This window comes from Oreochromis niloticus, linkage group LG22 (assembly GCF_001858045.2).
Source record: "Oreochromis niloticus isolate F11D_XX linkage group LG22, O_niloticus_UMD_NMBU, whole genome shotgun sequence".
In the NCBI taxonomy this organism is placed as follows: Eukaryota; Metazoa; Chordata; class Actinopteri; order Cichliformes; family Cichlidae; genus Oreochromis; species Oreochromis niloticus.
In genome coordinates this window covers 37,506,798-37,520,406 of record NC_031985.2, presented here as the reverse complement: position 1 = coordinate 37,520,406, position 13,609 = coordinate 37,506,798, and the positions used below count along the sequence as shown (strand labels likewise).

Below are 13,609 nucleotides of genomic sequence, written 5' to 3'. Positions count from 1 at the left end.
CCTCCTTGAGCCTGGTTCTGCTGGAGGTTCCTTCCTGTTGATAGGGAGTTTTTCCTTCCCACTGTCACCAAAGCATTTACTCATCGGGGGACCATATGATTTTTTTCTCTGTTTTCTCTGTATTATTGTGGGGTCTTTAACTTAACAACCTAACTGTTGTTGTGATTTGGCGCTAAAGAAATAAAATTGAACTGAAATGAATTGAAAGTTATAGCTACAGTAATATTAGATTGAAATTTATTTAACTAGATACTAAACAGGCCAGAAACTGGGGGTAATAATGTGAAAACAAATACATGCCTGTGAGGAAAAACCAATTAGTATTATATTGGTAGCAATATGATGACCTAACATGGACTGAATGGTAAATGGAATGGTTCTTATATACCACTGTTCTTCTCCTCATGAGCACTCAAAGTGCTTTAAACAACTTGCCTCATTTACCCATTCACACTCATTCACACACGCACGTTTTTCTATGCTTTTTTTCTACGTAAGTGCCTTCTATCTAACATTCACACACATTCATACTCCAATGAATGCATCAGAGAGCATCTTGGGGTTATTATCTTGCTCGAGGATATTTGGCATACTGATAGGAGCCATCACCAACCTTTATAGATGAACTGCTCTACATCCTGAGCTAGAGAAAAACAATCTGTGCATTAGAATTTTCACATACTAACTTGTGTTAATAACCCCATAATAAGGTAATACTGACTGATGTTTAACATATTAGCATACTAAATTATAATGGTAGAATTAATCCTGCTTCACGCCTCAGACATTCTTCTTTGTTTGAAGGCAACAGTGTAAATATTGTCCTTAATGTTGCAGCTTCTTACCTGGAAACAAAGTGTCTCTTTCTATCTCATTCCATGTTAGTTACCTATTAAAAGCAACCTTCAACAAGTGTGATGATTACTTGGAAATGTGTGGTAGTGGAATGTAAGTTACAATTTCACAAACCAACAACTGCATTTCCTACTTGCCTAATATCAATACATTATTTTGGTTATGTCACCTTAACAAGTATGTCTGTAAAAGATATGTTTTCCTAATTAACATTTTCATTTCAAATATCAAAGTTTTGAAACTCAGCATTAATCTTGGTAACACCTCCAGGTATAATTTCGTTTTCAATTTCAGGAGTCACTATGATAAAAACTGCATGTTAAAAAACCCAAGTAAATTGGATAAAATTGCTTGGTCTTCCCCCACAGCTTATACTGAACATACACGCAGTTACAGTTACGGATTCTTAAATAGCTCCATTTAAAGTCAACATGGAACAAAATACATGCTAATTCTGTTATGTGCAAGCCATTAACAAAAAAACAACACAAAAAAGGTTGTATACTTATAATAGTCACATCATTTCAGACATCTGAAATCTCCTTTGGTCATGTAACATATTCACATACTTACTTTTACTTAAATCTATTTGTGGTCTTTAATATGCTTTTAATGAGTAAGTGAATGACAGCAGTGAATGGAACTAACTACTAACTGCTTTGTGTTGAATTGTTAAGTACCTGAGTATTCGTCAGTATTAGCAGTTCACTGGGAATGTCTACTTACAGAAATGTATTAGCTCATGTACTGATATCAAATATTCAAATATTATTAAAAAAGTGTCTGTAATATTTATTCGAGGTGCTGGTTAGGAAAAGGCTAAATTCATAAGGGTACACTACGTAAAATCTCACCACTGGATATCAGTAGATTGCAGTCAACTGAATTCTGTTTTCTTTCCCCTCCCAATTGCTGCAGTGGCTGCTGTAGGACAAACATCTCTGGTCGCTGTTTATCTGCAGTGAGTATATGCTGTCAATCCACTATTTACCTTCGCTGTCAAAATGTGTCGCCATATTCACTCTGGAGGAGGCTGTAAAACTTTGTGAAGGGAGTCCAATACGAGTGAATGAGTCAGTGAAGCTCACTTCTATCCAATATCAACAATACTGAAGTGGGTTGTTGAGAGTATCCTGAACTTCTGGCATAAGCGCTACTATTTGTGTTGCTATTAGCTGGTGTTAGTGAAATTGCCTTTTTAGTAGTTCTAGGAAATGTGGCTAGAGACCACACACACATGTAAAATGTAATTAGGCAGAACCATGGCCATTTCTACCACTGTACTAAAGATAGCAGGGCAAGATTATGGCTTCCACAAACCGCTGCCCCCTCCCATGCAATTTTAATGGATTAGTTCTAAGTTTACGAGAACACATCAGTTTGTTGCAAGATGTGCACCCGCAGACATACAGTCTTGTTTAAAATATATTTACGCTGATGGATGTGGCTTAATGGTTAGTTGTTGTTTCCCCTTCAACCCAAAACTACATTTAATTGGTCAATCATTAAAACATTTGCCCAGAAACCTGAGTGCAACATCATAGACACTTTCTTCTATGTTTCCCTGCATTCTGTGGTTCCAGCTGTACAATGGTCAGTTTGTGGCCCTGTTGTTTGATCCACATAGTGAATGTCGTTTTCAGTTGCTTCCCAGTCACAGTCACCTGCAAGCATCAGCCTTTATCTCCTGCCAACATTACCCGTACACACAGAGCCACAGCAAGGTCTTTGATGTTATCAAAGCAATTTGGCCCAGCTTTAATCATTGGGAAAATTGAGTAGTTCCCCCCTCCTCCCTTGTACTTTGGAAGCAGACAAAATCCAATCAGTCATATAAGAGATTATTGATTGATGTAATCTTATTGGAGGTGAAGTGATGGACGGGACATGACTGATTGCTTTTGTCTGCTACATGTCTTGCTCTCAGTTGGCGATTCATGTCCACTTTGATCTGGTGTTTAATCTTTTTTCTGAAGTTCTCATATCAGTCCCCAGAGACCAGTTCTCACCAGGCGGGGCTGATGGCCCACAAAATCCAAGTTGGTTACATTTGATCTTGTCCACATCTTCAAAATCACTCTCACAGTCCTGACTAGATCTCTTAAAGAGAAGTGTCATCGCTTCCATATCATATCATATCATATCATATCATATCATATCGCCTGCAGAAATATTCACCGATTTATCATTAGAACTAAATTGAATCATGCTCATCAGGACACAGATGACAAAACATTACATGAAGTTTAATGATGAGTTCATCCCATCTAAGAAACCCTTGGTTCAATTTTATACGTTTATTACTTAGCTATAATTAGCAAAATATTTTACAGAGACTCCTTCCTAAGCAACCTAGCTAGGTTCATTGACAAACTCTCATCCAAACATAGTTAATTCTGGTTAAAAAAACAAAACAAAAAAACACAACATTTTAGCCAAAATGCTTAAGTTTAAAGCTTAAAACTAATATGTGATGTGTTTTATATACATTCTATGCCTGAACCGTTCTTGTCAGTGGCCAAAATTTGATAATCACGATCTAATAGTAAACGTTAAAATGTTATACATGTATTTTCTACACAGATTTTTCTAACATTAGCCACAATAAGATACTGTTCACATCAGACCAAGCGAAAGCTATGACAAAAATCTTAGATTGGCCGACAGCAGCTTGATTCAGCTAAGTGATCATAACTGGCAATGTAATAAAAAGCCCACTTCACAATGTTTGTTTGGATATCAAACTATTCTCTTTCCATTCACACTGACTCTAAAAAGGACATGTTTTACTATATAGCTTATACATTGTGTTTTTGTTTTTTAAAATATGATGTGCTCTCATAAATGTTTTGTGTATTGCAATGAGGTAATTTAAGTATATTTTACACAAAGCACTTTTTTATTTGTTTAAAACTACTGACCAAAGTTATCTTGTCCGTTTTCTCTTCATACCTTCACCAACACACAGCAAATATTTATATTATAAAGTATATTTATTTTAAGTATAATCCAGTCTTAAGCCTGATCCATTTTTGGTACTGAATTTAGCGTAACATATGGTCAAATGAGACTAGGGTAGGGTGAAAGGGAATACTTTTAACCAACAGGACCACTATAACTGCACAGTTAGGCTGTTTCAGACACACAACCCCTTTACAGTGAATATATGTGTTAATAAAAATTAAAACTTGCAGTCACTGTTTTTTTGATTGTTGATTTTTTTTTTTTTGTCCCTCTTGGTGGTGAACTGCTGTAAGCGCATTCGTTTTTTTTAGCGGACTGCATTCACTCTGTGTGGCCACATACCTAGGACGATGGCCACAAACAAGGTACCATGAATTCTGTTTAATAAAGTGAGAACAGGAGTGTTTTGTCTTGAATTCAGCACCACTACGGTTAAACTCCCCCAAAATACTAAATGAAAATAATGAGAAAAGTGAAAATGACAGAAATTCATCACTTAGATCAGCAAACAAGATGATAAAACACATAATCTGATATGGTATTGATACTTGTTTCTACCCAACTGCTGAATACCATGAAATCATGTATTGAAATTGGTTTTGTAACCTCAAAAACTTCAAATCTTTGCAACAGTGTGTTTGTGTCTGAGCCCAAATGGCTGAAACAAGGCAGTGAATTTGTCAGAACCAGGCAACACAATTACCTTGGAAAAGTCCATGTGACAGGAATCAATATGACACAAAGCACTCAGCCATTAACTCTCGTCCATAACAAAGTGTGCAACTGTCTTTCCAAAGAACAGAGTTGATTACTGAACTTAGAAAGCCTTTTACTTTTTGATCTACAATTTGGTCTCTGCAACATTATAATAGAGCTACTGTTTTACAAGATAGGAAATAATGAATGGACTGCTGAAGTTGCACCTATGGAAAAGCTAAGTCAGATCAGGTCCCTTTATTAGCTTATCAGACCACAGCTTATTCACTGCTGGGATAGAAGAGATAGGAAGAGAGGAACAGGAGTGATCTATATAACCCTCACCTAGTGTTTTGTTTTTGACTGAACATTTTCGTATTTTGCAGCAGGGGGCCCCATTAAACTGTGTATCAATCGACAAAAGAACTGAATTCACATTAGATATGTTGTCCTCGTGTCTGAAATTTGCTACAGACAATCGTCTAGAAATACAAAGACCTTGTAGCACATTGCAAATCCATCAAACCAATCTGAGGTGAAGGAATCAGTTAGATAGATATAAAGTTTTGATATGGCCTTGGGGCTCAAGATGTAATGATTAAATAGGCAAAAGGCAAACACTGAAGTTAACTGGATAGCAAGCACAAACCAGTTATGGAGTAGATGGAAACCACTACAACTCTAGGGAGCATTCAACAGGCCCACACAGTGGGAAAGTCACAGGACAAACAGATGGGGAAGAAACTAGGGACTGATAGATTTTAGCTCCTTGGCCACACCTCCCACACAGCCCCAGTCCTCTGGTGTTTTCTGTTTTAAATGTGGGGGGAAAAGGGTGAAGTCAGCAAAAACAAACTGCCACCATTAAATCATCTTCCTGAATCTAATGTCAGAGCAGTAATGGGAATGCACCCATGATCGCAAAGGTTACTCCTTTCTTGAATCTCCCTGCTAGCTTTTCTTTCTCTGTATTCCTCTACCCCTCGTGCTCATCCCCTCTTGTTTGCTGGCTGCTGTTCTGCCATAAAACACTCTTTACTTGATGATGATGGATGGGATATCTAAAGCTCACCATGCTGAGTTGGTTTCACCTGAAGGAGATGCCTAAAATAAAGATGCCACCCTGTTCAAACCCCAAATTTCCCTCTTTACATCTTTTCCAAATATTGTTTGAACTCCAAAGGCTGCCCAGCCTCCTGCAGAAACAGTACATTTTGTTAATGTCTGCTACTAAATTTGATTCTCTATTTTTATTCAGGATGGCAGCATTACAAAATGAGCTATATCTCAAGAGATACTTTCAACTGGTGAAAAAAATCCTAACCCACCTTGCCTTACATTTAAAAGTGACACATAAGATCCAAAGATGCATCTTTTGAAAATTTTTTAATTTTTCCTTCAGTCCAAGAGAGATACACGACCTAGTCGAAGATACTGTGCAGAATAACTACTTGAGGGTGACTGAAAACTGAATGCAAATCTCATAAACTCCCATATTAAAATATCCAGCATCCATCTTTACAGCAGAAATAAACACATTTGGAGCCAGCCAAAGTTTTTGGTCTCTGTAGCTAATCTCTTTCTTATTAACAATGGTATGGGGATATACACACACACACACACACACACACACACATGCATGTATCGCCAGTCTGTCGCAGGGCTAACACATGGAGACAGACCACCATTTGCACTCACATTCCCACCTACAGGCAATTCCCTTACTAACTGCATGTCTTTGGACTTGCATCTTCAGACTGTATGCTAAGCCAAAGAAAGAAGACCGAGGACAACAAAGATCAATGAGTATATTAAAAAATGGTCCACAACTCACCACATGGTTAGTGGATACCTCAGGCAGCAGAAACCTGAGAAAGAAGAGGAGAAAGAACAAGTGGCTGATACTGGGAAATCCTACCAATGGCTGGATAAAGCTAGACTGAAAGACAGCACAGAGAAACTAATCATGACAGTTAAGAAACAACCAGGGTCTTGCCTGGTGTGGTTCTTACCACATCAGGCAAGACCCTGGTTGTTTATGAGGCAAAGATGCCCCCTAAGACAGTCCAACACATAACAGCTGGGTACAAGATGCTAGCAGGTAGGACACACATATATGGAACCCCATAACTAAGCGGCTGGCATAGTACACAGGAACAACAACCATAGTGTTGAGTATGGCCCTAAAATTATGAAGTCAAAATGGGAGACGCCCCCTACGGTGGTTGAGAATGACCAAGCTAAGATCCTGTGGCACTTCCAGAAACACAAGAACAAACTGGTGATGGCTAACGAACTGGACATAGTAGTGGCAGACAAGCAGAAGCCTGTAGTGATAGATGTAGGCATACCAGGTGATAGCAACATAAGGAACAGGAAACACAAGAATCTCAAGAAATACCAAGCGCTAAGAGAGGAGCTCGACAAGATGTGGAAGGTAAAGGCAACAGTGGTCCCTGTGGTAATCAGAGAACGCAGGGCAGTGACCCAAGCTGGGCAAGTGACGCTGAGATATCTGTCCAAAGAGCACAGTCTAGGAACAGGTAACATACCATGCAGGACCCTCAAGCTTCCAAACCTCTGGTAGAGGACACAAGTTTGAAAGATAAAGACTGCCCATACTCCCTGTAGGCAGTCTTTTTATATATACATTCTCTCAAACACAGAGACATGCATGGAGGGAGGAAGGGACGTAGGTCCTATGAATGAAATGCTTTGATTCAGCCAGTTTGTTCTACTAGAGCCTGCTGAAGCATTTTTAATGCAGGTGTCTGGAAAACATTCATACAGCTCATTCACAGACAATTTAGAAGCACCAATTAACATGTTCACTGGATTCTGTGTGAAAGCTGCAATACCTGTACTACACAAAAATGGTTCCAAGTAGGGTTCAAACCAAGAACCTTTTTTGCTCTGAGGCAGTAGCACTAACCACTTTTCCACAGCACTGGGTGACTAACAACTATGTGTGTCCAAACAAGGCAGTGTTTGTCCTTTAGATACAGATGGACCGCTGAGTCTTGTCCCGTGGAGGTGGCTCTTCTATGTTGTGCCATACATTTGCGATGTGGCTGTTTGGTCTCTCCAATGTAGAGGTCTGGGCATTCCTTGCTGCACTGTACAGCATACAACACATTGTTAAGTTTGTGTTTAGGAGTTTTGTCTGCATCTAAAGGACAAAGGTCACTCTTTCGAGGATGCCAATGTTCACATTTTGGACAGAGAGGACAGATGGTTGGAAAGAGGAGTAAAAGAAGCCATTTATGTCCACTGTGAGCGACCATCTTTGAACAGAGGCGGTGGTTTACGACACTAACTGTCTGCTAACTATAATCCAGTTTTGAGATCCTTCCCAGACGTCTTAACGCCCACTCACATCCTGGGCCATCCGACCTCAGGAAATCACATGACAGGGTAGGGCTAGGTTTCACAATGAGCTCACCCGAAACCTTGGCTGATTGTGACCTACACCCATTTTCACAACTTGGCTCATGTGATTAGGTAGAGGATCATTAGGGGGTCCATTGTCCCTCTCGGTGGGTTACTCCCACAGAGCTTAAATCTGGGACTCTCCACCATTTGACCCTAGAACTGAAGAAGCTTCTCGGATGAGAGGTGAAACATCTTTAAGCAACTTAAAGAAGTCCAGACGCTTTTCTTTCCAAGCTCCTTAGACTACGATGACCTGGATGACTGAGAACCTTCACAGACACTATATTGTAGGCTTTGAAACTTTTTAAACTTTTTGTGACTTTACAAATCAAAGAATGTTGTCATAGTGGCTATGTCCATCTTTTCACCCAGGGTTCTCACACATTTCTGTATTCTCTCTAGTGGCCTAGTGTATTTGACTTACTGCTCCGTAATGAAAACATTCACTTATAAGCCATCGTTGAGGCCTATGACATATCTACATCCTATTACTGAAAGACATATCAGCTGGCTTAATAACATGTATGCTATGTTACAGTTAATAACTCTTAGTACAGTTAGTAACAAATTTATTTACTTCAGGCTGACTTCAGTGTCTTTTGTTCTTAATCTTTTTTTTTTCTCATTGTTTGGCTTATCCCACCACGGACCTGAATGTGGAACGTGGACGATTTGCTGTAGTATGAAAACTGAAGAAGAAAACATTAACATCCTGCAAATAGAAGGTTTTTAGTTACTTTTGCTTTTTTACCGTCTGTGTTTTGTTTTGTAAAAATTTTGTGACTGCAATAACACAATCAACCACATCTGTTGAAACTTTACGTAGGCTAAGAAGCAATATTTCCTCTGCCCCCACCTCCACCAAGAAGGCCCCTTCACAGGCGATAAATCACAGATGACAGAGGGCACTACATGCACAAACGGACCACCATGCTGCAGCTTTACAACAATTAATTAACTGTCTGACAGTCATTTATCATGGCAACAATAAGGTGAAAAAGTCAAGAGTTTATTAAAGCTCTGCTTATTTTTCAAGAGCTATAGACCATAGGAAACACTTCATATACATATACAAATACATATGCAACATTCACATTCTTGCTTCATACAGAATGACAGTAACACAAAACACAATTAATCAGAAAGAATCCCTTAAAAGCACATCTGTAAACAAATGTTTGCCATATAAAGAAAATATGGTAATCACTTCTCGAACACGTCACAAATCAGAGTTCGAACTCGGCAACACAAGCTTAAGATTACTACAATTAAGTATGTTGGCACAAAGTGAAGACATGTTTGGCCTTTTTAATAAATACTGTACACTGCATCACACTAAATGGCTACCTGTAATTCAAAAGCGACAATACAACATCACTAATTTTCAGTTTGAAATTATTGTACAGATCTGATATAGCCATGCACTGTAGAACTGATTTGTAGTCTTTGAGACTGACTTGGAGACTAGGAGTAATGGGATAAGGACTGGTCAGGAGTCAGCAGGTCATTCTACAATCTTATCCCAACAGAAAACTCCATGTGGTGCTGTTTCTGGACAAACTCTGGAAAAAGCAAACGGCAGTAAAATGCCTGCAACTGCAGTAACTGTTCTCAAAAGCATGCATATATGGCCCCAAATAGGCAATGGAGTGACATTTGAGGGCAGAATCTGACACTTGTCAGAAGCCCTGAGAGAGCAGCAATAAGATATTGTTTTGACAGCACTTCAGGCCACCAGAGACATGCAAACAAAGCTGCACTTCTTTCTGAGGACGTCAGTTTAACTGTCACTTCAAGATATGAGACAAAGGAAGACTTCTAAATGTGTAAAGACATTAAAGACACTAAAGACATTAGGACTAATATTTAAGTGCTATTACTGCTAACTGCTAACTACACTAGCTCCTTCCGACTACAGCTGCTTACCACAGTTGATTACTTTACTCCTTTACTTGATACAACAGATACTTTGTGTACTAGAAATTTTGCGTTTTCTGTACATAATAATCCTGTTTCTTAATATTTGTTCTCCTCAGTATTCATCAGTATTCAACACAACAATCAACTTTAGAAAAGCCTACGTTCAAGAATGTTTCCAGTTAACCAAATTTAATAATAGACACCATTGACCAGAACTGATAGGTCACACAGGCAGGTCAAATGTGTGGCACCCCAGAGTAGAAGCAAAGCAAAGCATGTTGAAACGCTGGTTTCAGAAGTGTGCCTAGAGGCATAGAGAGGGTTATGTTGAGACAGTCTAAACTGCTCCACAGCAGCACATTCAGCTTACTGCAGGACTTCCTTTAAGAAGTTCTTACAAAGTTGAATGCTAAACCAAACAAACTTAGCTGCTTTATTAATTCAAAAAGCTTGATACTACTGGACTAATTATACTTGAAATCAATCTTAAAGAAGCCACAAAGTGGGCAATTGAACTTTGCATTAAATTGCTTTTTTTAATAAACAGAGCAAATGCGGGTGTTCATGTTTCACGGTTACTGTCTAATGCTAATCTAAAACAATTTTCAAAGGAAATACAGCACACATTGAAGAAGTAATGACAATATTTCATGAAACTTTTAAAGATAACTCAAATGTATTACAAATGTTAATTTCAGGTGGCTTAATAGTAAGCTCTGTCACTTTCTACTTCTTTTTTTTTTTTTTTTGCTCATGTATTTTAGTCAGTCGTCAAAAGTGTTTCAATCCTAACATTTCTTGCTGTATGCAGCTGTGTCCAAATAATAAGATAAGTTAATGGTCATATGTGCAAGCAGTTGAGAGTCCAACACTAATAAAAATATAGTAATAAAATAAAATATAACTGTGTCTGACAACAATTCATCATGTAGGGCTCCATGTTTTAGATTCACACAGATCTGCTCAATTTCGCTGGTCCAGTTTGGATCAGAGGTGGCTGTGGGGCGGCGTGATGGTCTCGTTCTTCAGTCTGACTTGACTGCCATTCTTCAAATGCTTCAATTTGCCTCTCTCTCTCTAAGCCAACGGTCATCTGTCCCGAGTTCTTATGGGAGGTGAGGTAGCTGCCCCAGCTCTCACAACCTGTGCAATGCAAAGATAGAAAGAGTCAGGGCAGCACACCTCACACCCCGACCAGAACCCCTGAAACTCAAATGCTGCCTCAAGAGCACCAAAAATAACAGACAAATACTTTAGTATTTAAGTGCTGACCTTTTCATTCCAATCTGTTAAAATGACACTGGTCCTGAAAAGGTATTTGACATTTCAATGTGAATGAAAAACTGTAAATTCTTGTAACATTCATTCTACATTGGTTTGATACTTTACACTACAGACACTCCTTTGCAGACTGTTGCAAAAGAAAAGACATTAAAGATTTAAACTGTTGAATAAAACTCTAGTTAATAATAAGATGCCTGAATCAACCCAGTACAAGTACTGGAAGATACACAGTGGTTTTATTTCAACTCACAAGAATCCAAACACCGAAAAAGTGTTTGTACTCTTCTTTGTTTCCTGTCACTCATCGGTGTATTTAATAGTCAAAATAGAATTCTGCACTTTTTTTTAAAAAATTTAAAGGATGTGCATTTGTTGCTTCACTATTTGTCTGATCTTGAAAAGAAGATAGGGAATTCTAGAACACATAGTGATTCATACTATCCACATTAGTTATACCGAGTAAAGAAAAAGAAGAGCGGTACACACTAGAGACCATTAAGTGTCAAGCTTTTGTTGAATGACTTAAATCAATGATGGAACTGAAACAATGAGATAAGTAGAAGAGATGAGAATTTATAATTTAGTTACTGCAATAACACTGTAGCAAAATTAAGGAATTAATGCTGAAGACCCCCTTTCTAAATTTATCCAAAAGCTTGAAAAAAGCAAATGTTGATTTTGCACCAACAAACAAACAAACACCCGCAGATTAGGACAGATGTTTTACAAAAAAGAATGAAAAACACGAGTGACTTCATGCATCATCTTTGAATTTACAAGAGAATGGCTAAAGTTATATTTCAACATAACCTTTTAAAAACTGATAAGGTGCTTAAAGTTACAAGTCTATGTGCACTCTAGAGCAACAAGACAATGTTCATGAAGGGAACTGTGTTCAGTAGGAAGTCTGAATAATTGGAAAAAAAACTGAGGGTTTCATCACAGGACAAGGTCCCCATTATTACCAACTTTTTTAAATTATTTTTTTCACAGAATGCCAAATGCCAAGAAGAATTCTATTTACTAGACACCTGACATCAGGGGTAGAAGAAATTCTGCTGTTCATTATGCCTTAATGAACTGTGCAAATGTATGTGGCAGGTCAATATAGAGCGCCTATAGAGAAGAAATCGTCAACCCCCTCATTCTGCAGAGCATAGGCAGCCGGAGCCTAATGAAGACTGAACTTTAATCATCAGGATGATATAGTTGCGTCATGAGACACACACACACACACGCGCGCGCACACGAGTAATAACCTCTGAAACACACACGCGCGCGCACACGAGTAATAACCTCTGAAACACACACACACACACACACACACACACACACGCATTACCTCACCTCACAAGGTTTTCATTGTCGCCTGGTCCTTTGCAGGTTGTGCACTCAGTCCTCGTGTCATCGGCTTTTGGTTTTTTCTGCATTGCAGACTGGCGTTGTCGCCGTTCCCGTGGCAGAGGTTCCTATGGAAACAAGGCTGATTAGGAATGAGACCTGTATGAGTGCCTGTTGAGTAGTAAAAAATAATGAGTATTAAATTGGGGAAAGATGCGAAGTACATGGAAGCATTATTTCCACAATACAACTGATGAATGTGATAAGTGGGGCAAGGTCCCTATCGAAACTTTACATTAGGTCCTAAAACAGCTATATGGATGCTATGCAGATGATTTCCAGTTTTATCTATCCATAAAGCCAGTTGACACACACCAATTAGTTAAACTGCATAAATGTCATAAAGACCTGGATGACCTCTAATTTCTGGCTTCTAAATTCAGATAAAACTGAGTTTATTGTATTCACCCCTAAAAATGGTAAAAACATAGTGTCTAACTGTCATGGTCCTGGGTCTTTGACCCAGTATTTTGAGTTTTGTTGTTGACTCGTGATTTGTTCCTTTTGGATCTGAGATGATTTATTGTTCTAGTTCACCATCTTGTCCTTTGAGGACTATACTGTTCCCTGGCATTTCTGAGTTTGTTTGTTCTCTGTGTGCTTATGATTGTGTTATTTCTGTTTCGTGTTCAGTCTCTTCTAGTTTTGTCTCTGTCTCTTGTCCTCAGTGTTTCCTGTGGTAATCACTCAACATAATTCCTTTTATCTGTGCATGTGTTATTAAAAAATTACATAAGCATTAATATCCTGGAGCCTGTAAAATACAAAATTTTTGCATCTTTACTTGTTTAAGGCATACCTAAACCTCAGCAAAATCACAAAAAACTTAATGAAGTGTTTTTTCAACAGAAGTTCCTATAAAATGCAATTTTATAGTGAAGTCTCTACCATGATTAAGAAACATGACAGTTCAGATTAATGAAACATGGAGGTAGTGATGACGTTTTCATAAAATGAGTCCATCAGTCTATAGGAATCTTTGCTCTGAGTTTATTAGGTACCTGAGACAACAATCAGAACTTGGAATCAACCATGAGCATCCCAAAACCAAAATAGT

The 13,609-nt window shown here is 38.4% G+C and overlaps 1 protein-coding gene across 6 annotated transcripts in view; it reads right to left on the bottom strand.

Moving 5' to 3' along the window:
- Positions 1-13,609, bottom strand: part of phf14 (PHD finger protein 14) — a 144,981-nt gene that overhangs the window by 49,110 nt on the left and 82,262 nt on the right. For 3 of the 6 annotated variants that reach the window (XM_025902161.1, XM_025902162.1, XM_025902163.1), the window contains exon 17: positions 12,499-12,620. In XM_025902161.1, the coding sequence (XP_025757946.1) occupies positions 12,499-12,620 (122 nt within the window). Of the gene's footprint in view, positions 1-6,349; positions 6,384-8,935; positions 11,011-12,494; positions 12,621-13,609 lie in introns of those variants that run through there. The other 3 variants (XM_025902164.1, XM_019354987.2, XM_013266007.3) reach the window with 3 other exon arrangements.